The sequence below is a fragment of the Bombyx mori genome, chromosome 16, assembly GCF_030269925.1.
Source record: "Bombyx mori chromosome 16, ASM3026992v2".
NCBI lineage: Eukaryota > Metazoa > Arthropoda > Insecta > Lepidoptera > Bombycidae > Bombyx > Bombyx mori.
Genome location: NC_085122.1, coordinates 6324317 through 6350410, shown reverse-complemented (window position 1 = coordinate 6350410; position 26094 = coordinate 6324317). Strand labels below are relative to the sequence as shown.

Here is a 26094-nt window from a genome sequence, read left to right as displayed (position 1 = left end):
GTTGATCGGTTATTATTTTTTTGATCTACATAAAGAAGCACTGTAACTTTCTTGATCAATAAAATATATTTAATTACTCCCGCGTCTCAACGATTTAAAGCTTTAACGGTACTTACTACATACTTTGGAGAGGCTTAACGACGAAAGGAAAGATCTTCCAACGAGCTGGTGATATTTGCTCGGTAGACCGACGCGACGGTCCGAATGTTGTTGTTCTGAACTTGTATATATGCAAGCTTATCTTGAAAATGTCGTAAGCGAGATTCAGGCATCTGTCAAATATCTTGCGTTGTATGATGGCTACCCGCCACAATACGATACAAATTTCTTTACTTGAAGTACATTAAATCGGATTAACGACAAGGGAACGCACAAAAGAAAACAAAACTGCAAACATTCGTTTTTGCATATTAAGTAGCCATTAATACGATTGAGATTAAATAAACCAATACGACAAAATAATATTTACTTTTTCGAAACTAGTTTAAAACGAGTTGTGAACGCATAAAAATGTTTAAAAGTTCGGGAATAATTTTATGATAAAAACCAGCTCCTTGACAACGTACGTTGCTTCAATTATACAACATTTTTGTCGTTGAGTTTTTATTTTTATTTTTCATATCGATGCACGATTAACGATGCACCAAAAAAACCTGTCATCTCAATATTTTGCATTCACATTTGCGATGCGTAGAAAAAAAAAAAGAAAACAATATATCACTAATAAGAAACTGAGAAAGAACAGAATTTTATTTAAAACATGTATGAAGATTGAAAATTGAATTAACTGTTTTACATAATTTAAGATACTTTTACGGTTTAATCCGGCATTTTATATTGTCGGTACAGTTTTTTATATTATAGTCACCACTTCATTCATTAATCCGCGGACGATTATTGAAGACGGACGACCACGAAAACTGTATGGTATCCGAAAAGTCGGAAATAATATAATTATAATACAAAAACGCAAGATTAACCGCAAAATAGGTTTAGTTACATCTAGGTAAACCGAAGAAAAAACGTTTCTTCAGTTACCTTCCTCAAAATTAAGACATGACCATCTACCGTCTTTCTGCTTAGGGTTTTCGAATACATCCCAAAAACTGCTAGATGCTAAGCTGTATTACGTGTTTACAGCAATTAAAGAAACCCCGAAGTGGCTGTTCTATACCCTGGAGCTATAAAATGCGACCGCTACTCAACTTTACCGTATGGAACGCTGTTGGCGCTGCAGAAGGCTTAAATTAGATTTGACTTTTTTTTATCGCTTAGATGAGGGGACGAGCTCACAGCCCACCTGGTGTTAAGTGGTTACTGGAGCCCATAGACATCTACAACGTAAATTCGCCACCCATAATTAACAACGGATGCCCCACCCTTCAAACCGAAATGCATTACTGCTTCACGGCAGAAATAGGCAGGGTGGTGGTACCTACCCGTGCGGACTAACAAGAGATCCTACTGCCAGTAATTACGCAAATTATAATTTTGTGGGTTTGGACCGTGGAAGTCAGTCGTGAACGTTTGTTAAGTACGTATTTCATTAGAAAAATTGGTACCCGCCTGCGGGATTCGAACTCCGTTGCATCGCTCGATACGAATGCACCGGACGTCTTATCCTTTAGGCCACGATGACTTCAAAGATCATGCAACTATTAGAAGATGCATAAATGTCTCGAAGAGAAGATAATTCTGTGAGCTCGAACACAAGATTTTTCTTATAGCTATTATATATAAATGAGCTTTTATATTAAGCTCATTGTACGCGATTAAATTAGGCGAGAGTACGTTAAACGATTATAATCTTTATGTATTCACACAACGATCAAAAATCACATAAAACGGATGATAGTATAAAAGAAATTATCATGAGGCCGAGCTCGCCTTACGAGTGGCGATACTTATAAAGTTTGTTTATACAAGACAATAGATATTCTTGTATTTGAGAAGCTTTTTTTTCCTTTTTGGAAATAATAACAACAATAACTAACCTGATGCTAAGTGGTTACCGTTGCTCATGAACGCCAGCAATGCCGGGGGCATAGCTAAGTCGCTGCCTACCGTATAAATGTATGATGACGTTTTGTGTATAATACAGTGTGTACTGGGCGATGTCACTGCAAGTGCAAGTGTGGGAGGTGGTATACGTGCACGTGCATCGGTCTCAAGGCAGCGACGCGCTCATACTTGTCGGCCAGGACGGAGTGCAGAGACCACCCATACACTTCCCGAAAGGTAAGTCCGCGGCAAATTCGATATAGAACCAAGATATTTTTTAGGTACGTAACTTAGAAAAATCGCATCACGAAATACGAAATGTAAATTTGATTTGAATTGTAAAATGAATTTTATTTCAGAGAATCTATTGTTATTTCTATATTAAAAAAAATTGTCTCGGCATTCTCACAAAGAAGTATACTTTAATATACTCGTATTTCAAATCTAGTTAGAAAACAAACGAAATACTTTAACAAGCATTTAAAGAAACTACAAAATAAAAATATATGCGAAAATCTAAAAATAATAATTTAAAGTAAAATCAGATATAAAAGTAGAAAAGAAAAATAAGGTACAGAATTGAATCTACTTTTTAAACATACTTTTTAATTATTTATAAAGTACACGTCAAAGGTACATACAACGCCAAGAAAAAAAATTGTATCTATAATAAAGAAGAAAACAAAACAAACTAAGGTACTTTATGACCATCCAAGCTCCACTCTCTCGTTGGCAGAATATCATTTTAAATAAGCATATAGCAGTGTATAGTAGTCGATAGGTACTATGATGATTTTACTTTTTATATTATAAACTAGCTGACCCGGCAGACTTCGTAGTGCCTCAATCGATAAATAAAAGACCTAATCTTTTGTATAAAATAAACTTAAAACAAACAAAAGGAATCCGTCCGACGGGTGACACATCAAAGGAAAAACAAAATTGTTATTTTTATTTAATTGCGAGCGTTTTCATATTTAACTGTCTTTTAAGCCTTCTCTGGACTTCCACAAATAATTCAAGACCAAAATTATCCAAATCGGTCAAGTCGTTCTCGAGTTTTAGCGAGACTAACGAACAGCAATTCATTTTCATATAATTAATATATAGATTATAAAAATGACACTCTTGATTTGTAATGTTTTTCAGGAGGTCACTTGCTGTCTTTTTTGAGCAATCTAGAGACAGGTTTATTACCTCATGGTCAGCTAGATCCACCCCTATGGTCACAGAGAGGGGCTGGAAAAGTAAGTAAATTAATATTGAATTGAAAGATTTCATTATATTCAAACACATAGGGGTTAAGTTTTTATAAGGGGTGTAGAAACCTAAATGATATATAATTTAAATAGTTTATTGTTAATTATTGTTTTAATTATCATTGACTGCCGCGTAGGTCACCGGTGACCTACGCGGCGCACTGAAGTAATTGTGTCTATTTCTGTTACTAAGCGCCTGGATTACCTAACTTCGCCTTCTTTTGTATGTTAATGTGTCTTATAGTCTTTTAGGTCACACTTAGAAATAGATTCATTCTCAGTGTCTTCAGTCTTCATCTTTCCCAGAATCTACTAATCACTGGTGATAGGACCTCTTGTGAGTCCGCACAGGTAGGTACCACCGTTTCGGTTTGAAGGGTGGGGCAGCCGTTGTAACTATACTGAGACCTTAGAACTTATATCTCAAGGTGGGTACGTTTATACTTATATGCTTATACTTATTTACGTTATAGATGTCTACGGGCTCCAGTAACCACTTAATACCTTAATACCTCTTCCTCTGTGAGCTCTTCCACCCATCTAAGCAATAAAACAATTAAAAAACAAACTAAAAATTCTGGCACCTTAGTAAGAAGATCGAAGGGAGAATTCGACATAATTACTTCAGTTTACCGCACCGCTTTGGACAGTACAGTGTACAGCGCGCTGCATGACGCCGTGGACAGGGGAAAGTGGAAAAACATCTTAAGATTGAAGCTCATGGGTGATGGTGGACACGACCCTCAGACATGAGGAACACGACTCGAGGAGGAGGACTTCAGTGCGCCTTGTAGGGCACCGGTGACCTACTAGGCAGTCAACGTGTTATTTTAACTATAATAGCTCTATCGCCTGTCTAGATCATTCCACAAGAAATTAAAGTTTCACGAGATTAGATAAAATTCCATCCGACTGCTTAATGACACGGGGCGAACAAAAAACATCGCAAAAATGTTGATAACAAATTTAACATTTACTAGGTTTGAGAATTAAATTGCCGCAAACCGAACTGGTCTACACAAGTTTTTTTTGCATCTTGATAGTTCTAATCATATACTATATATACAAATGTATTATAATAACTTTGTGTTAATATATAAAATATCCAGGTACATAATATATTCTAGTATTGCTTCCCTTAATCTATTATTGACTTTAAATTTTAATACTTATTTCAAAGTTTGGTATTCTCTATGCCAACAGAGCTTAAATATGGCAATCGGAAAGTTACATATAAAAGTACTACTTGGAAATAGTTGAAATTTAAAAATCTTTAAATTTATTTAGGATTCATTTAATAAAAATGTGACCAAATTTAATAAACACACTTTTGTAGTAGATGCGTACACGAACATTCTATATATCACTACATAACTTAGTGTAGGATTTTAGTGTAGAGTGATATATTAAGATAGAATTATATTCCTTTCGATTCTCATGTTAAGAATAAGCAAAGCTTAAGGCTTAGCCGTTTTAAAATACCAAATGAATATCTTCAGGTATTCGGTAGAGGAAAAAACCGGAGACGTCCTATGCCAAGTCTCTCCGAATGTGGCGAAAGTGACGAAGTGGACCAAGACGAGGCTGCCGGCGATTACGTGTTCCGTATTGTCAACAACGCTATAGCCGACAGAGAAGGTGCACTTTTACCTTAGCTTACAATAGTTTAGTTTTCTCTTCACTTTTCACGAGTCTTTGGTATCATTAATACTATTTTTACGTATTAATCTTGCCTTTATTATTGCCACTACATTACTTTCGAACTGTTGTTAAATGGTTTTTTTTTATTGCCTATTTAGGCAGACGGGCATACGGCCCACCTGATGGTGAGTGGTTACCGTCGCCCATGGACTTCAGCAATGCCAGGGGCAGAGCCAAGCCGCTGCCTACAAATACATGAACATGAACCCATTCAATAATGTAAACATCATACCCATATAAAGGCTAAATTCCATTCAAAACTTGAAGCCTCCAATAATTATTGATACGCGGCGGAAATAAAGAAGATTGCAGTTTTAAATCAATTTAAACGATTTTATTTGAAACGTTCAATGAAATAACTCCTTTGTGCCGCAGCAATGCGTCATTCTCTTCTAGAACGAGCAGTTCAGTCGCCTCCGCGCACTCCACGCCGGCCTCTAGCATCAACGTCTACTACTTCCTCTGATTCGTCAACAATGTCAGTCGATTGTCCACCTTCGGCTGGATTTAGTGGGCTTCCTCCGATAACACCAGCTCCACACCAGCCTGTTGAACAGGTATTTAAATTAACTAGTGGTCCTCCGGTAGTCGACATTCGACTATAATTATTTGATAATTTGACCACAGACTATAAGCAATAAGAAAAGTTTGACAACATACAATTATTGTGGATGCGTGTGTATGTCAAGTACGTGGTAGTGTGTGTAATGTTTTTCTTATTGATTTAATTTAAAATTTTTATGCATAATTTAAAAAAATATTAACATCCTGCACTCCTCTATTTTCTCTATAAGTGTGGGAAATTTCATACTCCTTCGTCCGTGCAATTTTCGTAAAAAGGGATACAAAGTTTTTGCTTCACGTATTAATATATAAATAACATTTATCGTTACTAGGCATTTTTAAACTTAACAGGCATTATAAATAGTAAATGTCAATTGCATAACAAATGGCTAGGTTGGGTTGTTAAGAAGGTTGTTAATGATACTAACTACTGTGCCATGAATCGGGGTTAGATTTGAGATTGGACTTATCTTAAATTATATATATATTTAGTATTCGTAAGTTAATTGTAATTTTAGTAAGTTTATATTTCGCAATTAATGATATAAAGTAAATCGAACGGAATGGATTGTGCGCGATAATTGCTAGTTTGGCGAAGATCTTCCACTGAGTGGAAGAAATTGCTTGGTAGACTGACGGTCTAAATATTGTTTTTTGGAACACATATATATGGAAGCTTATCTTGAAAACGTTGAAAGCGAGATTCAGGCATCTATCAAATATTTTGTGTTCTATGATAGTTACCGCTCCACTTGTTTTATTGTGGTATCGCGTTAAGAATGGCCAGTTATACTGAATGTCTTCGATATCTGGAACCATTTCAATATCCTTGTAGTCAAGAAGGTATATAATATTTATGATTTATGGTTATCGGTATGGACTTCGAAAACAGTCCTCAGCGGCTATGGTCCAGGTATTGCCGTTTTCTTACTTGCAGTTGGAAATATCGAGCTTTCCCATTTTGTCTTCCTAATTAAGCTGGTTTTCACAAGTGACTTTCACGATGAAGGTTGTAAATATGTGCTGTAAAATTGTTGTACAAATACATATCACCAAGCTCTCTAACTTTTCATGAAGCCATAATAATTTCCAGTTTGAAAGGTAGAGTTCGGATCTCATGTCCTAAAGTGGGTCACAGGATTAATGTTCAGATGCCTCTTTAAATCAGATGGGTTTTGAGTTTGTTTACCCATCCATAACATTTTCTTGTTTCAAAAATGACGAGATAAGCTTTTTTTCCTGGAAAAAAAGCCGATCGACTAATTGATGAAACAATTTACACTCCATTTTGGCCTTTTATTAGAATTACTTATACAATTAAATAGTTGAATTCATTTGGCTGTAATTTAAATTTCAAATTGAACTTTGGAAGTACTACTTAGTTAGCATTATGGTAATGGGCTCTCACTTCAGCAAAAGGCTATGTAAATCAATTACTTAAACCATTTTGGCTTATAAAGCTCAAATTATCTTTAGTACTATATTTTTAGTGCATCCAAGCGACGGTTATAATTATAAACGGTATATATATAAACGGTAATAATAATATTAGAAGTTTATAATATCATTCGTATACTCGTATATGATGTCAAAAAGGAAACCTTATTTTTATTAAAGTCATGATATTATAGTGGTCATTCGCAGTTCATATTTTTCCATAATTAGATAATTTAGTTTTCTTGTGTTTTTAATTTATCAGTATAGCTGTAACCAAAGAATATCTGTATCTTATGTCTTTCACAAAGCCTTTGAAATGAAAGATGGCATTTATGTTGATTGTCCCTGGGCCGATCGATAGCAGTTGTTTTTTTTTTTATTTAATAAGATTGTAGGTCCACTTAGTATTTTTTGGAGTTTACACACACAACAAACTGTATGCTACCACCAACCTTAAAACCCCAATTGTGTTGTGTAACGGTATGTCACTGTCATAGCATTCAGCTCGTAACACAATATGATTTCTACGTGTCAGAATTAGGAAATACGGTACTATCTGCCTGTGTAAGCTCTACCGTCGTTAGTCGCTTTTGAGCTAAGATATGGTGGTGAAAAGTATTGGTACCTCTCCAGACCAATTTTTAAAATAAATAAAAATTTCACAGACTGCGTCCATTGAACTGGTATGCAGTACGATGCGTAGACAGATAATATCGAGGGCGTTCTACGGTTGGCTCGCGTATTGCCGACACTTGTCCACTGTCAGAACCCATCTAAGCGGTCTCGTGCATCCCAATATAATTACGAAAGGTACGTTGTTTGTTTTTCAGCATGAGGTAAAACAAAAAATTTGAAGTCAATTGAATCACACTATCAATTGAATATACAATTTATATTGTAAACTAGATAAATAAAATACCTAAACTTTTGTATAAAATAAACTTAAAACAAACAAAAGGAATCCGTCCGACGGGGGACACATCAAAGGAAAAACAAAATTGTTATTTTTATTTAATTGCGAGCATTTTCATATTTATCTTTACCTTTTAAACCTTCTCTGGGCTTCCACAAATAATTCAAGACCAAAATTGGCCAAATCGGTCCAGCCGTTCTCGAGTTTTAGCGAGACTAACGAACAGCAATTCATTTTTATTTATATAGAAGAAGATAGAAGATAGATTATTTTTGTAAATCTAACCGTTAAAGAGAAAGCACAAGTGACGTTTATGATGTTGATGCAGATGTGTTTGAATTATTGAAATAATTTGTTACCATTGACTACCATTTGGTTAGAGAATCTTTGTTTAATCAAATTTGACACGATTTAGAAGTGTACCCATGTTCAGTAGCTTTTCAGTTTCATTATAAATATTACGTCCATAGAAGGAGCAGACTCTGGTCTTACAGAAGAAATATGGCGTTCAATGACCGACGACAGTGGTACTGTAAATGACAAAAACGAAGTATACAGGCTGGTTTACTACGGTGGTGTTCAGCATGACATCAGAAAGGAAGTTTGGCCATATCTCCTTGGATATTATGAGTAAGAATTCATTTACTACAATAACGTAAAGCATTTAGTAGTAGCGATAGCTCTAGTAATGCTTCATCTAATGTCCCTGTAAGCAGACAATCATAAAGCCCATCTGGTGGTTATTGGTTAAGTCAGTAATGCCACCGCCTCCCCCTGAGTACTCTCGGAAAACCTAGTTTGAAGAAAGACATTTCATAGCGCTCAGGAAATTCCGTGGAGTTCTTTCAAAGCTAGATCGAGCGTGGCAAAAAATATTTCTTAAGACGCACCTTAGATAAATGCAGTGGTTCTGGGTAGTCTGGATAAGTGTACTCCGGTGGCAGGCGATGCAATGGTAAAATGAGATTGAAACATCTCAAACCATTCTTCGATGCGCTCCACACGGTACTTATGGTTCAAAACGCAAAAAAAATGAAAGTCTCTTCTTGAACCCAGAGGTCCCAAATATTCGAAAAAATAGCCGAGAGGACAGATATTCTTATTGTATCATAGCTTCTTTGAATATTATATTGAATAACGTCATTTATTCTAAAATACGAAAAATTAATTTTATTCTAAATGTAGAAATAAATTAGGCTTTAGTTGTTACTAATCGTTAAGGATATTTCGAAAGAAAATTACTCGAGCAAAATGACAAAAATAAAATGGACCAACACTTTAAAAGGACGAGGTGATCTCCATTCATTCATCAGTTTTCATTCTGTAAATAATTAAATGAAATAATGTTTCATAAAATCATTTTAGTCGTACGAAAATGAATATTTTAAATAAGTAAAGAACCTTTTGTAAACCACCTGTATAATTGTAAATCTGCAACTCCCGCTATAATATAAAATGTCATGGTGGGGAATAAATATAATTTGATTATAAGTTGTAAGTTTGATAGTTTCCTTAAATGTTAAAATAAATAGATTTATTTATTCCTCTTCTATAGATGGACCTCATTATAAATAAATTATGAAAACGCGTTTTATTTAGATTCGGTTCAACAACAGAACAAAGAATAGAACAGGATGCGTCTTGCCGTCGTCAGTACGAGACCACAATGTCGGAGTGGCTCTGTGTTGAAGCCATAGTGCGGCAGAAGGACAGAGAAGCCACGGCCGCTTCAATAGCGAGGCTCAGTGAAGCCTTGGGAAAACTGCCACCCGTGGAGAGTAATGGAGATTCTGGAGAGGTAGTTTACGTGTAGAATTTTTCAGATGTGCACTATTCCCAAAATTGTATCAATAAGCAAATTTGACGTAATTATATCCAAATCAAAATCAAAACCCAATCTAAAATCCAATTCAATTTTCGCGAATCATTTTTAACTACTATTAACGTTAACTAACTATTACTATTACTACTTTAACTATTAACTTAAACTACTATTATGAATTAATATCGTATGTTTCTTATTTTCGTTAGATTATTGTCGAGGTTTGGAATACTTTACTCGTAAATTTGAACTTTATTCACAACGTTTCCGTTGCAATTACACGTTAAAAAAATTCATACAGGTTTTCGAAGACGATTGCAGCGTCATATCAGACAACCCTCCAATTGTAACTCCAGAGCCTAGCGATAACGAACAAAGACGACCGGACAACAAACCTGTTCTGTCTCGAGCACCCAGCGTAGATGAGATTGACAATATCGATTTAGACTCGGAAGAGAAAGAGAAAGATGTTAAAGTTAACGGAGAGACTGACACGAGTGATACTAGAGAAATAGATAGTCTTAAAGACTTAGATGATGAAGATGACGATGTTCATTTAAAAAGCGTTGTGGAGAACCCGGATATGAGGCGAGAAAGTATAGCTGAAATAAAAAGACTGGCTGAAGGTATCGTTCAGAAAAGCGACGGAAGAGGATTACTTTGTAGCGTTGATAGTGCGAATGTGAACCTTAACGGCGTTGACCAAAGATCCTCTGTAGAGGAAAACGGTCCGAGTCCACAACAGCATACTAGCGTTATAGTTACTAATCCGTCTGTTGATCTAGTACCGTCGGGATCACCGGCTTCCGGTGGAACAACTGGTAAGTGTTACTTTAGAATTTCATACAAAATTTCAGCGTACTACGTATTCCATCCGTTTTGTTTAGACGTCAAAAATCATATATATTATATTAGTATAGATATTGATATTGAGGTACATCAAATTTAAACATCTTATCTTTGAACCTTTACTTTTTAGCTAATGTGAGCCCGTCTCGTAGTCCATTAGGAGTGGTACGAGAAGAATCTCAATCTGCTGGTGCATCATTTGACACTCTGGAACCAACGAGTGATCAACGTCCAGAGACCAGATCCAATTGCGTTTCACCTGCTAGTTCTAATGGTGGAGTTTATTCTGTAAGCTTACATGTTTATTTATTGCGTGGTTTTTATAATTTTTCATTGTCACATGGTTTTGAATCTGATTTCTAATTGTAAACTAATAAAAACCGGTCACGCTTTGCTATCACCATAGCTGATTATATGAAAAACGTCGATTTTGAAACTGATCTTGCACCTACCATACGTTAATAATACTAAATCGGAAATCTTCTCTGAAGTACCAACAATAAATATATCAAGTTTCATCACAATCAGATGGCTTAGGAACGCATTGAGGACACCCTCAAACATTTATTTTATTTAGATTATAGTAAATTCATAAAACATTCGTTTGAGTCTCAAGTTAGTTTAAATGGTAATTGAGTTATGTCTTTTTTTAGAACGAGTTGGTTGAAAGCTTCGCTCTGAATCTCCATCGGATCGAGAAAGACGTTCAAAGATGTGACAGGAATTATCCGTTCTTTACTGATGAAAATCTTGATAAACTAAGAAATATTATGTGCACGTGAGTGAAAAATTTTAACTGTATTATGCCAAAAACGTTTCTTTATAAGATTAATTTGCATAATTACCGGCGGTAGAAACTCTGGTCTAGTAACCAAATGCTTGAAGCTTTTCCTAAAGTCCTTTTGGTGCACAGAATAATCGCTGAAACTGGTGTAGTAGATTTTATTGCAAAGAAAATCTCCTCCTCCTCCTCCTCCTTGCGTCGGTTTCCTCATTACTGAGGGTCGTGGTCATGGCCTTGAAACAGTTTGTTTTTTATAATGCACCGCCATCTGTTCCTATCTGCAGCTGAGTGCATAGCATCGTGCACTGTTGTATCAAGGGCTGCACGAATCTGGTCCGTCCAACGGGTCGGATTCCTGCCTCTTGGTCGCTTGCCCTCTGAAGTTCTAGGTTCTAAAAAATATTATCTAAAATTTCGTGTACGGCTTCAAATAAATTTACTGTCGGAAATTTGACACTGAAATAATTGTACTTCAGATACGTTTGGGAACACCTCGAAACTGGTTATATGCAGGGAATGTGTGACCTCGCTGCTCCGCTGCTGGTGATGATGAAGGAGGAAGCTTCAGCCCACGCACTGTTCACAAGGCTCATGGACCGAGCCAGGGATAATTTCCCTTCAGGGCAAGCCATGGACGCTCATTTTGCTGACATGAGGTAAGACTTAAACGGTATGGCGGGCATTAATTTGCTATGAATGCTGTAAAATATTTATTGAGTTACGGTTTTCGTTTAGAAGAGAGATTACCCTATCGCTAAAGTGTTTTGTATGCAAATTTCTTTTATCCACCCTTCAAACCGGAACGCTTTACTGATACGCGAAGATATGAACAGAGTTGTGATAGCCGATCCAGGATCATACGACGCCGTATCGCAACAGAAAAAAAAATCCAGTGTAATTCTAATTCCGGTTTTCATTACACGTTATTATTGCTACTACATAGACTTTATAAAAATGCCTAAATTGCGTATTTAGTTTTAAAAAAATTTATCCTACCCGCGGGATTTGAACAGAGAGATAGTCGTATCGCTTGATACAGTGAGCGATCTTATCTCTTAGACCGCCTCATCTACAGAACGTATATTGTTTGTGTATTATTCAGGTCGTTAATCCAAATCTTGGACTGCGAGCTGTACGAACTGATGCACGCTCACGGGGATTACACACACTTCTACTTCTGCTATCGCTGGTTCCTATTAGACTTCAAAAGGGAAATGCTATATCAAGACGTAAGCATATAATTATATGTTAATATAAGTTGCTTAGCGTGAAGGCGCGTACACACATTTATTTATTATTCATTTCAAATAATAATTAACAAATAACACCATTCTGATGTGTAGTGAAAAACGATCGATATAAATAAATTGGTGTTTAAATTCATTAAATTTGAGGATATTAAAATTTTATTTTTCAGTTTCGTAGTAGGATACCTTTGTATGCTATACAATTGAATACTAAACAAATTTGTATGTGTATACTAAACAAAACTAATGACAACGTATTAAATAGCGCCTGAATTGAAGACAGGAGCATTTTTCGTATAAAGTAAAACAAGTGATTTTGCGTGAAGTAATTTTGAATGAGGGTTTTTTTTTGGCGTAATTGGGAACTGTTCTATCCTTATATTATATGAATAGTCCTATATGAACCAGTTCTTGCAATCCTTACGATATCATCGTTGTAATGGGAACGTCGCCACTTATTTCCCCTTTTTTTTTATTGCTTAGACTTTGACTGGACATCGAGTTGATTTTTTTGCTGATATGGCATCTATGCATCAACACGTCATTGCCATACATCAAAAATATGTTCTGGGGACCTATTCTATTCAAGCTCGGTGATGTCAAGATCACGGCCTAGCCGCTTTCTGTCGTTAATTTGAAGAAAGAACGTCTTAACACATTGCTGCTGTAAATATGTGTGCGCTTTTAATCTTCATCACTAATTTGTTTAATGTTTTCGTCGATTAGGTGTTTGCGGCGTGGGAAATGATATGGGCTGCTCGTCACGTCGCCTCCGAGCATATGGTGCTGTTCATAGCGCTCGCTCTGCTCGAGACGTATCGCGATGTGATACTCGCGAACACAATGGATTTTACGGATATCATCAAATTCTTCAATGGTGAGTAATCTGACAATGAAATGCATTCTAGCAAAGCGGGTAGAGGTTTTTGAAGTGAAACTTCTTTAGAATCGTTGTGGTGTGATTTCAAACTCGATGAAACGAAATGAAACGAAACGAAAAAGTAAGTGTGCCGCGATTGGCTTGCCGAAGCGGCTCCGAGCGGCGCCGACAAGTCACGAAGCGCTCCACACGGTCTCGCGTCCCTGACTAGTTCAGTGTGTTTTTGACGTCCGTACACGCTGTCGTGGCTCTCGGAGCGCCCTCAGATACTTTTATTTCTATTTAGTTTGTTATCAACAGATGCCGCTGCACGTAAATTCAACAATTCCTGAATAGTTACACAGTTGATAGACGTTCTCGTATATCTCTTGCTAAATCATATTTACCTGGCGTAGGGATACCGTGATCATGCAGGCGGTTTCTCCAGGGTGAGGCTGCTCCATTGCACTGCGGAGTGGTTGACCCTTGCGATTATTTTTATTTTTTATAAGTTTCACTTCTACTGTGTGTGACTTGCACACACACACACCTTTTTTTCAATAGCTGTCGCATTGGTCGAACGGAATTGTTTAGAAATTCGGAAAAATTTGTAATATTGATGGTGCGATTCAGGGCTGTGACCGAATCCAATACTTTGGCTTACTGGTGGTAGGACCTCTGGTGAGTCCGCACGGGTAGGTACCACCACCTCGCCTATTTCTGCCTATTGAAGGGTGAGGCAGCCGTTATAACTATACTGAGATCTTAGAATTTATATCTATTTTATTTATTTATTGTTTAGATGGGTGGACGAGCTCACAGCCCACCTGGTGTTAAGTGGTTACTGGAGCCCATAGACATCTACAATGTAAATGCGCCACCCACCTTGAGATATAAGCATGCTTATATTTTATTGACCATCGCATCGCCCACTTCCAGATAAATCTTCATAATTACTGCATGGTACGTCTGCGTCCAGTCGTAGTGCGTTCCTAGTGATTATTTTTGCAATTATCATACGGTGTTCTGAAATGAGATCCTTCTTTAAATGAGATTTGAAAAAGCCCTCATTGATAAGTGACGGTCTTTTGCTGTGCTGATGTCCATTCACCATCATATCATCACCAGTCAGTATGCTTGCCTGCCTTCGAAAGCGCAGTTGTTATAGAGACATTTGCAGTCTTAGACCAGTGCATGTAACCGTATATAGATCGTAGCCAAGACTTTACTAATTAGTGAATAAACTTAATGGTTCATATTTGAATAACCACTTTCTTTCAAGACGTTTATTACGTGTTTTTTTTTTACTACAAGCAATCTCCATAATGGTATTTGTTTAACGCGATGACACGCGTGTAGTTCGCACGCACGTACGAAACTGGGAATTAATTTTATTTTCATTGATAAGTACGGAATGTAGACCAAGGTAGAAAGAAGCCTTTAAAAATAATGAAAAGTGAAAGAAAATAATAGTAGGATAAAACCCATTACAAAAGGAGGGGAATATTATAAAAATGAAAGGAAAAATAATTTACGGGCGATCTGAGGTCGGGAAGGGGTTGGGGGGGGTAGGTTTAGGGTAAAAAACTGTTTTTCTCGATTTCCGGCAAAACTAAAACTAACTTTTGGCTGACTTTCATGTATATTTCATATATTTCAAATACCTTTTGATGTGCTAAAATTTTTCGTAGGTCACTCAGGTATATAAGTTATTTAAAAATAGTTATAAATAGGCATCTACGCATATAATTTAAAGAAGATTCGACAACTTTCTCCAAATATTGTAGATGTCTTATTAAATATGAATTTTATTAACTTATTTGTTTGTTAATTATAGTATTATATTTTGATTTGCAATTTTTTTCTATCAATGTAACATGTAATCTTATGTTTTTCGAGTAATTATAGTGTAAATTTTAAAATAAAAAATTGTATATCATAATTAAAAAAATATATTCGAATTCGAGTTTTTTGTCGATGTTTTGCATTTTCTGAGAAGATTTACTATAGTAACATCTCTATTTTTTACCATCGGAAAAAAGAGATTTCAACGAACAGAAAACTTACCTATTTTTTTAAAAAAGCTGATATTTTGACGGGTGAATTTTCGATTGAAAATTAGGGTCCTTTTTCGATATTAATTCAAAATAAGGTGAAAAAATAAATATTTCTAATCAAATAAATTACAGCGTATTTGGGACATAAAAAGGTAAGTTTTCAGCAAATTTCGTGAAAAAAGATTTTTTTTTTGAAAAAGATAAAAATAAAAAACCAAAAACTTGTTTTTTTTAATTTTTCACTTAAATTTTGAGGTTATGTGAAAAAAGCGTAAATACAAAAGTTTTAGATCTTTTTATTACCTACAACTTTGCCATTTGACTTTTTTCCATAGGACTTTTAGTTTTGCTGGAAATCGAGAAAAACCGTTTTTTACCCTAAACCTACCCCCCCCCCAACCCCTTCCCGACCTCAGATCGCCCGTAAATTATTTTTCCTTTCATTTTTATAATATTCCCCTCCTTTTGTAATGGGTTTTATCCTACTATTATTTTTTTTGGTTTTAAAAATTATCGACACTGGTCTAATGTTAATTGTGAAGTTGCCATGGCATATGCAATATGTTCCATAATAATATAACGAATTATTGCTTTGTTGATCAAAAAAAAAATTGTTGCTTATATGGTTGGGCGAGCTCACAGCCTACCTGGTGTTAAATGATTATCGGAGCCCATAGACATCTACAATGTAAATGCCGCCATCTACTCTGAGATATGAGTTCTAAAATCTCAATTTTTACAGTATTTATTTATCTAACTTATTAAATGATTCAATCACTATTTAATTATATTTATTTCTTTAGTACTCCTTGAAAGTTTCGTGTTTAAAAAGAATAATGTTGATCATGTTTATATCCTCATGAGATGACTATAAATTGCAATAACGCACTTCTATTAATATTAAATCTATTTAAATCGTTTGTTCACAGAGATGGCCGAACGTCACGACGCTTCCGCTGTTCTATCTCTAGCCAGAGACCTAGTCCTGCAAGTTCAGACTCTAATCGAGAACAAATAGAGTTCGTTGTCGTATAATTTGAAAGTCTCTAAATAGACAATGATCGATTCGTTACGCTACATGATAATGAAGGTCAAACGTGAAATGTATGTCGCTGTTTGTAACCGCGAAACAAAATCGTTTCTCATTTTCGAAATTGTTCTGGAATATTTAAATATGAAAAATAATTGGAAATGCCATTTTTAAATTTGGAAAATTTTGTAAGCCACATTATTTTTGAAAATTCTGAAGTTCTGATCTATGGATAAATTGTTATTGTACGTATGCAGTGACGTTATTCGGGAACATGTAATGTACCTATGTATATTTATCGAAAGGTTTATAATATTATAATTTTTCTTAACAAAACAAGTCATATTTTAAATCTTGTTTGAAATCAATGAACTTTTTAATTTTCACGATAATTGTTGATATTATTTGTAGAATAGAGAGGTTCTATATGCTAAAATAATATATATAGTCACAACTACTTCCAGAATTGTTAAAGACACTTTTTTTTCAAACATGTTTTTCCTTTATAAACAACACGATTGACCTTTGTTAGTGTACTAAGGTAGTTCTAGTAAGCCTATGTAAAAATATATATTAGCGTAGACAAATTATATATTGAAAAATTACAGTATTACATCATTAATCATATGTGTCTATCTTGTATTTCTAATGTGTTTTGCGATGTGAACTATGTTCAATGTCTTATCAAATTTGTTTACGTATATTAGCGAAATTATACGAAACACACTCTGATTGTTTACGTTGTTTGAGTCATTCGAAGGAAAATAACTCAATAATAAACAAAAAAAAGTCCCAGAGAATTCGCTTCCTGAAACTGATCTGTTGTTTTTCCTCTAACGGTTAAATACCTACGTGCACGATGAATTCCGTGAAAAAGACACAAGCTAAATTCGACTTGGTTTTTCAGTCGAATTCGTCAACAACGTTTTACTGTTATATTCCTTAATTTGCAATATGTTTCGACTATAAAAATATAACAGAATTGCCCTTGAGAAGAAGATACGATTATGCCTCCCGGATTCATTTAACTATTACGTCTTATGCACTGCATCCGTCCGTACTGATCTCCTATTTTTCTACCTAGCCCTTCTACCATAGGCGATGGTCACTGAGCATGTCGTGAGCAAGGGTTAGCACCACTGGCCTGCGTTTTTCTGCCGCGAATTTCAATGTTAGCCTTTCGGAAAGGATCACTTTAAAGCCTGATAAAAATACTTCAATTTTCTTTAAAAGGTAACTTGAATTTCTGTGCGCGACTGTACCTCTCTAAGTATGCAGCTACGTCGACCGGAACGCAGTCGGAACGTGGAGTAAATTTGTAAGGAAAAGTCGCGTTTAAATCCTCGTGGTTAAATTTCCTTGTTAAGTTGTAACCTGGACCTTATTATAACGACAAACTAGTAAATAATTTTTCCATCGAACGAGAACGGTTTCACAAAAGCCCCTTCTTTTACTAAATTCAAATCTTAGTAAATTTATCGAATTTATTGAACTTTGAAAAACAAAGGTAAATTTTCGAAAATTCTAATTATCATATCGGATAACGACCCTTTTCCCCTGTGCCTTGTCAAAATATCCATTAAAATAAAAACCCTATTTACTTACATACATAAAATGTATTTATGATATAAATGTTTTAAATAATTTATTGAAAGTTCTAATACAAACTTCGAATATACTATTTTTCTTATATATACCTACCTAGAAAATACTTCTGATATTGTTACGTGCTTAATATATACATATGTATGCATATTATCACTAATATGTACTAGTATATACTTAACCTCTAATTTATAAAAAGTTTTAACTGAAATTAATTTTGAAATTTAAGAAAAAACTTTCTAATCTCGCTTTGCATATTTTTGACTCGACCTTTTTATTTATCACGTATATTTTATTTACTGTATTTTTCCCGATAAATGCCAGATTAAAATCTTGATCTGATATTTTGAACATATTGTTTGAACCACAGAAAAACGTAAGCTCCGTCTTTGTCAATAATATGTCCAGATTTTATTATCCATCAAAGTACCTTCTCATTAGATTTGCTGTTTTTTTTTGTTAGATGGCTCAACGAGCTCAAGATCCACTTGATATTAAATTGAAATGGATTTTACCGAAATTATTATTAAATTATTGAATATAATTGATTTATACATATTATTATTCCTTTTCTTTTTCGTATTACTCCTGTCAGAGCGGTCGTGGTCGTCACTCAGTATCATTGCTGTGGGCAGATGCTATGTACCTCACAATATATATATATTTAATACTATTATATTATTATTACATTATATTATTATATTGAAAGCCGACACCCATCTTGAGATGTAAGATTGAAGTTTCAATTGCATTGTTTTTTATTACATGATATTATTTCTTCTTAATGGAATTTTTTCTTTGAATACGTGTACAAATTATAATTCAACCTATATAATTACATTTTTAGCCTAATATTCATAGCGTGCCACCGGTCTTCTATGCCGCGTTGATGGAATTATTTTTGAGAATGTCTTCAGACCGGGCGGAACATGATCCCGTGTTTTTTTTTTCGATGTGTCTAAAAAGTTATATGTGACTAAAAAGGCTAATCACTCATTAAAATATAATCTACCAGTCAATGAACCCAGTCGTGGTTTCAAATATAATCAGGTAACTTTTAAAAGCACTCTTTCACCTTTAACAAATCAATATTTCAATTTTACAAATAATGTTGTTACAAATCGACAATTAAAATATCAGATCTAGCTTGTAGAATCTCCTAGCTAATTTATAAGGGCCGGTCCTCGTATCGATGTAGTTATAGTGAGGCGTCGCGAGGAGACCTACCTATTTAAAGTTTAAAATTTGATAAATATAACAAAAACTTCTATTGGCTATTTGAATGGAGTAAACTTAATTGAAGTTATGGTGAGGGGTAGATCTCAGGGGTATTTAAAACTATGGGTTAGTCACCAATATCGAATTTCGAATTTTAATCTTCCTTTAACACAAACAATTTTCAATTTTAAACAATAATTACATTTAGACGCGGGCGCACGCTGTTCACACTCAAAACGGAAGCGCCCGGAACATAGATTATACACTGTTAAAAAGATAGACATAGATGCTAACTATGTATAGCGAGCGGGCATACGGCCGCGAGAGTGACGTAACGGTCGGTTTGCTACAAAGTTCAATTCAAAACATCGAACTGTTGATGCTAATACCAAATAAAACGCACCTTTTAATTACGCAGGTGAATATCGCGTATTATGTCCATGCCATAGGAGTGGGTAATATCGGTTTTGCCGCGTATCGAATCGTATCTATATATAGAGTATCAATATCGGATATTGAATCTATATATTTTCTGAATCTATATATTGATGGATGCTAGTAGATTTTCTCGATTCATGATATTTGAGATTTGAAACGATACGCTGATATAATATCGTAGTAGATATAGATTTAAGTCAACGTTATACGGTTGGTTTTCTGATAATAATTTATAATATGATTTTAAAGTAATAAAAAGAACATGAAAATAAAAATATCAAAAAAACTTTCCTTCATGCTTTTATCAGGCTTAGGACTGGCTACATTATTTTCAGTTTTTAGTATTTTGTGTCTTAATTTAAAATTACAAAATATACCAAAAGAGTGTAGATTTCAAAAGTTTAATACAAACACAAGAAATAAACTCAATTATTTGGATTCAACTAAAAATAGAAAAATGTGTACTTTAAAAATCAAACACAAAAAACTTTTAAGTATTTATAAACACTTGTCCAAAAATTCTAGTTCAAGGTCAAAGCGCGTGAAATTAAATTCAACGATGCAAATAGGCTTTACTGCATTCAAGTTAGGGTCGAAAATTGAAACTTCTTTCCTAAATTGTATCCTGCTGATACGCTAAGAATAATCTACAGACATATGGACTTAAATATAAGGTTTACAATTGTATGGATAATGCCTGTTTCTGTTTCATTCATCACATAATATTCCTATCGTGCGCTCACTCACTCTGGCCGATTCGATACGAACCAAACGAATATCGCTGATATTCACGAATCGGTACGATATGCCGATGCGCATCACATCGAGCAATATCGTGTATCGGCTGATATCGATATATAGATTTCGTGCGGGGCGATATCGGATTCAACGATATTGCTGCGATATATAGATATTGAATCTAGATACGATTTATATTACCCACTCCTACCATGCCACCCATGATCGAAAACAGTGGAAGAACGTCACATGTGGTCGCGATCCACAGTAGTGAGGGAACGATATAGAAGAAGAAGATTATGCGAAATGTCGGTTAAACTAAATAGCCTTTCCGACATATTTCCACGAATTTTGGTATCGACAAACAGAATTATCCATGCCACCTAATGATTGCTAAATTATATATAAAAACACGTCCAATCTTCTTTGAATAGTGTAGACGCGTGACGGAAGTGAAAAAATTAAGGCGTGCAGTCGATGAATCTTTATTTACTTAATGAAGAATAACATTAGTTTTTATTATAGTAATTTTATTGGCGCTTCCAGTCGTGTTTACTTGTATTTTATATTTATTATTAATTACGTGAATATTTGTATTTTAATACGCATTACAATTTATGAGCGTCTGTCTCTTGTATAAGATATTGTGTATAAGACGTTCGTAGTACAAGTTCTAGTAAAATAGATGACGTTATATCGGAGATGTATTGGTCACGTTTGTGTTAATCAAATAAGAAATAACACATTGAATATTTTCTCTTGTACATCTTCAATTTTTGTGTCTCTTAATATGTACATCATCTATATTTGTTACAAACTAGTCGAATAGTTTTTTATGTATTTAAAATAGTAAGCATTTTGCACAAACGGTGGAGTGTACTGGTGGTAGGACCTCTTGTGAGTCCGCGCGGGTAGGTACCACCACCCTGCCTATTTCAGCCGTGAAGCAGTAATGCGTTTCGGTTTGAAGGGTGGGGCGCCCGTTGTAACTATACTGAGACCTTAGAACTTATCTCAAGGTGGGTAGCGCATTTACGTTGTAGATGTCTATGGGCTCCAGTAACCACTTAACACCAGGTGGGTTGTGAGCTCGTCCACCCATCTAAGCAATAAATAAAAAAATAAATAAAAGTGAACAAATTTTCAAACTCCCTGAATCTCATTTTGTGACTTCGAAATATATTCCACATTAATCTGGGTGATTTTCGTTTGTTTATTGCTAATCAATTTGCTTTCCGATTTGAAGGGGACGATTAACGGTTTGTTTTCATGTAATTGAGACTATGAACTTATATGACTCGATGCGTAATGGTATTTATTGCCTTATGCTGTTTATGGGCTCGATATCGACTTAACATCAGATCGGCCGTGGGTTCGTATCCATGAACATCGAAATAAAATCGTTAATCTGTAAATAAAGGCTTAATGTTTGCTTAATGTTCAAACAGAATTAAACTTATCTAGATTAATTTATTCCCTATCTATTCGCTGGTAGCCTAAGGGGCTATTCTAGATACGCCCGGACGGGTAGGCGAGCTCACGGGCCCAATCTGAAAGAACGGAGCGCTATGACATGTCCTTCTTCAAACGAGGCTTGTGCAGAGTATTAAACGGTAGGCAGCGGCTCGGCTCTGCCCCTGGCATTGCTGACGTCCATAAGCGACGGTAACCACTCGCCATCAGGTGGGCCGTATGCTCGTCTGCCTATACGGCAATTAAAAAAAAACGCTAGCCCTAGTAAGAGCAGTGCTTCACAGAATCTATCTACGGATCGGATCGCGACCCATTGAGAAGATTGAGAAACTCAGTGGGTTGTGTCCAAAGGTGGGTTCGCTTGTCGAACGAGGACGGTGACTTGCGCTTGAGGGATAACAAGACTTTACAAGACATGTTTCGGGCGATGGCGCCTTTGCGTTACCTGGATCGGATAAGAATCACTGCAAAATATTCTTTATTTTACTGATTAATTTTCAACTGTCAAATAAAAAAATATTCTTTAGAAGAACAGTACAATATACATTTAATATAAGCATTTGGTAGAAACAACTCAATAGATTCGCTTTTTAAAATTCTTTCTTCGGCCTTTGACCCTAGCGATTTTTATCTAGAACGTTCGGATACTTTGTAAAATATGGAGTAGGTATATTTTTGAAAACTAAATTATATGTTGTATCGAGTGTTATTTCCATGTTCTTATATTATTATAGTCTTTGTATAATGTCTTGTGTGTATACTGTAATACTATCATTAGCTTTTTAGTCGTTTTGTGCTGTTATGAAAATAATCGTGATGACTGTTCTATTTCAAAACGAGGTTTTCAATTAAGATTTCTGTTTATAAAACTGATTGATGTTTAACTTCTACAAAAAAAGTTCTACAGTTTTCTAAGTAGATAATAAAAACATGCTTGGTGCTAAAATTCCTACTTCACAAATTATGAATAGTAATAATCGATTCACATTGTGACATCAAAATATTATATTAACAAAAAGTAATAAATATTATTATTGAAATTCGCGCCTATTATTGTAGACTACTCAACAATGTTTTTGGTCGCAGCATTCTTTTTGTATATGTATAATCTTGACAGTTTTATCAAATAAAATAACAAAACAAAAGTAGACATTAATGTAAAAAAAAACTGATTATTGTTAAAAACATTTCTTGTTTCAGTTGTCGTAAAAGCTTGATGCAAATTGAAATAATGTTATATTGCTATGCAGATAAATGAATGTGTTTTATTCGAACAGTTTATTATTCATTAATATTACGGGTGATAATGATTTATGTTTGCAATAATCATTTGATTGTTCATTAGCGATTGTCTTTTATCTTTAGTTTATTTATACACCGACGATATGCGCGTCAGTAACAAAATATATATTTGTTGACAAAGGTCAGACATGAAACTTATGTAAGCGAAGGAGCAAAATCGGGGCAAGCTTATTTCGAACTGTTGACGGTGAATTAATATTTGATTAGTTGATAAACTCTAATAAGATGATTTGATTACGTTTTCTTTTGTTTTTAAGAATTTGAATAATAGATCATTCGGATACGGATTGCATATTGAATCAGACAAAAGTGTTAAATTTTATATTATGTACATACATATCGACGCTTGAAAGGCAAACATGACTAAGCGACAATTACTTATTTGTACATAAATGATAGGCAATATTCGATGCGCAAAAAAAATATATTTCTAAGTCTATTAAAATCATTTCAATCCTACAGCTACTAGCTAGATTATACTACAGTTAGATTCGTTAAAATAGATTTTGTTTTCAGGTATTTCAACTTTAAATTAGTCTAGTGTAAAGTTCACGCATTGTCACTTAGTCACGTTTGCCTTTCAAGCGTCGATATATATAAAGTATAGATGTGACGTTTTAAAATAAGACAGTCATTACGATGTACATAAATTTATATCTGTTTATATTGATGTCTATGAAATGAATTTAATGTGATTGTTATACGCTTAATCTAGTTCTTATACCTATAAATATATAGAGCAGGCCTAAGTCTGAAAATAAGCCAAGCTTTATTGTATTTTTCTTAACGGACTTGTGTTTTGAACACGGAAAGCGAAATCCAATAAGTTTTTGTTAATCAATATTTATCTTCATATAAATTTTCTTAGATCAGTATTAGTTCAAAATAAACATTGTGTTTTTATTAATTTCAAATTGTCTTCAAAACCACACACTAATAATACTAAAATAAAATTAAATAGATTTTAATATTATTGACTTCATTGGTGATTATTTTATCGATGCTAAAAAAAATTCAGAGCTTATGTAGAATTATGATTATTTTTTATCGTCGAGATAATCAACATTTTGTGCCAAACATTTTAACGTTAGAAAAAGATACTGACGATAAGCACAGCTGGATATGCTCTGGTCATCTACTGGACATAGCCTTAGGCTATCTTCGCCGATGTAGAAATATTAATTCATAAAATAAATAATTTGACTCATTGTAAGTAGTGTGATCAAAGCTTATTCGCGCCATTCAAGTTCTTAAGTAATATGGGAAAAGGATAGCATCGGAGACCTCGTTCAGTCTTCATCGAAAACTTTTAGCGCAATTCAAATCTTAACGGATAATTCGATGTTTGTAATTATCTCCTTTTTACGATATTCTGGTTTATAGTATTCCGGGTTCGAAGTGGCCTCGTTTTCCGTGAGTCTCGTGAGCGCGCCGAAAAGAGGTTTAAGGAGAGTCGGTTGTGGTATAGAGCATGAGTACTCTTGGGCGACATCGCCAAGGTTCATAAACTTTTTGAAAAATTTCTGCCAGCGACGAATAAAGTCAAGTCGCTGTAGTATCTATCGTGTATTTGATAGTGTACTTCCAGTAGGATTGGCCAGGAATGCAACTCTGAAATAGTAAAATTGCCAATAATATGGAATAATACCTTTTTTATCCCGTTAACAGTCCTAAAATTTGATTATGTTTTCATAATTAAACATACATCATACTTATCCATCTCATTGATACATTATATTTTACATATTACGTATTATGTTTTTTAACAATCGTTTCAATGTTTGGCCGTTAATTTTTATAAAGTTTTTATTTTTATTTTATTAATATCCATCCACAAATTATCTATATACATTTAAAATTTATTATAATTATTTGTAGTACATTAATTGTATACAACGTAATGTGTCGTAAACAAGTTTTGATGCTGAATGTTAAAATTAATTTTGGTATTCGAATGTGTCAATGCTTTATGATAAGTAGATTTTTTTTGTATTGCTCAGAGCCTAAGCAAATTTTGAAGAGATCGATACATACTTGACTGAGTTTTATTTATTTTTTTAATTTTTTATTGCCCCTGTAGGCAGACGTGCATACGGCCCACCTGATAGTGAGTTGTTACCGTCGCCCATGGACCTCAGCAATGCCAGGGACAGAGCCAAGCCGCTGCCTACCGCTATACCACTATGCCTACCGCTGTGTGCGACAAGACTAACATTATCTTTCTATAGAGTGTGTTATACGAATAAAACAGAAGAAATTAGATAATTTGATTACTGGTTGTAGGACCTCTTGTAAGTCCGCACGGGTAGGTACCACAACCCTGCCTATTTCTGCCGTGAAGCAGTAATGCGTTTGAAGGGTGGCACAGCCGTTGTAACTATACCGAGATCTTAAAATGGGTGGCGCATTTACGTTGTAGAGTCTGTGGGCTCCAGTAATAACTTAACACCAGGTGGGCTGCGAGCTCGTCCACACTTCTAAGCAATAAAAAAAATTATCGGAGAGGTATTGTAAACAAGGCTCAAGCTTCGATTGAAGTACAAATGCAGAAAAACGACAGCTGAAAAGAAAATAAGATATTCAACATTTGATTAGGCTCGTATTCAATATTAAATTTTTAGAGGAAACATTATATTCGATGTAAAACATTTATCAAATTGAATGTAAGTAAAAAAAATATTATGTAATGTGTACGTAAGGTGTAAGAATTATTTATAGTAAATATTGTAATTATTTTTGTGAAAGTCATCTTGTCAATAAATACATTTCCATTTAAATGTAGGGTTTTGTTTTAATT

General features: G+C 34.6%; 1 protein-coding gene and 1 long non-coding RNA gene across 4 annotated transcripts in view; one reads left to right on the top strand and one right to left on the bottom strand.

Annotated features, from left to right (window-relative positions):
- LOC101739035 (small G protein signaling modulator 2) overlaps positions 1–26074 on the top strand; it is a 72256-nt gene extending 46182 nt beyond the window's left edge. For all 3 annotated transcript variants that reach the window (XM_021349824.3, XM_038016380.2, XM_038016378.2), the window contains 14 exons: positions 2102–2238; positions 3151–3248; positions 4760–4898; positions 5337–5518; positions 7628–7772; positions 8346–8505; positions 9475–9673; positions 9999–10518; positions 10677–10834; positions 11200–11324; positions 11807–11986; positions 12433–12559; positions 13304–13454; positions 16423–26074. In XM_021349824.3, the coding sequence (XP_021205499.1) occupies positions 2102–2238; positions 3151–3248; positions 4760–4898; positions 5337–5518; positions 7628–7772; positions 8346–8505; positions 9475–9673; positions 9999–10518; positions 10677–10834; positions 11200–11324; positions 11807–11986; positions 12433–12559; positions 13304–13454; positions 16423–16511 (2410 nt within the window). In that variant the 3' untranslated portion in view covers positions 16512–26074. The remainder of the gene's footprint in view (positions 1–2101; positions 2239–3150; positions 3249–4759; positions 4899–5336; positions 5519–7627; positions 7773–8345; positions 8506–9474; positions 9674–9998; positions 10519–10676; positions 10835–11199; positions 11325–11806; positions 11987–12432; positions 12560–13303; positions 13455–16422) is intronic.
- Positions 1242–22322, bottom strand: LOC134200331 (uncharacterized). The gene is made up of 2 exons (XR_009975187.1): positions 22193–22322; positions 1242–1994 (listed from the first exon to the last, which is right to left on the bottom strand). It is a non-coding gene; the product is annotated as an uncharacterized LOC134200331 (long non-coding RNA).
- Positions 26075–26094: the final 20 nt, after the last annotated feature.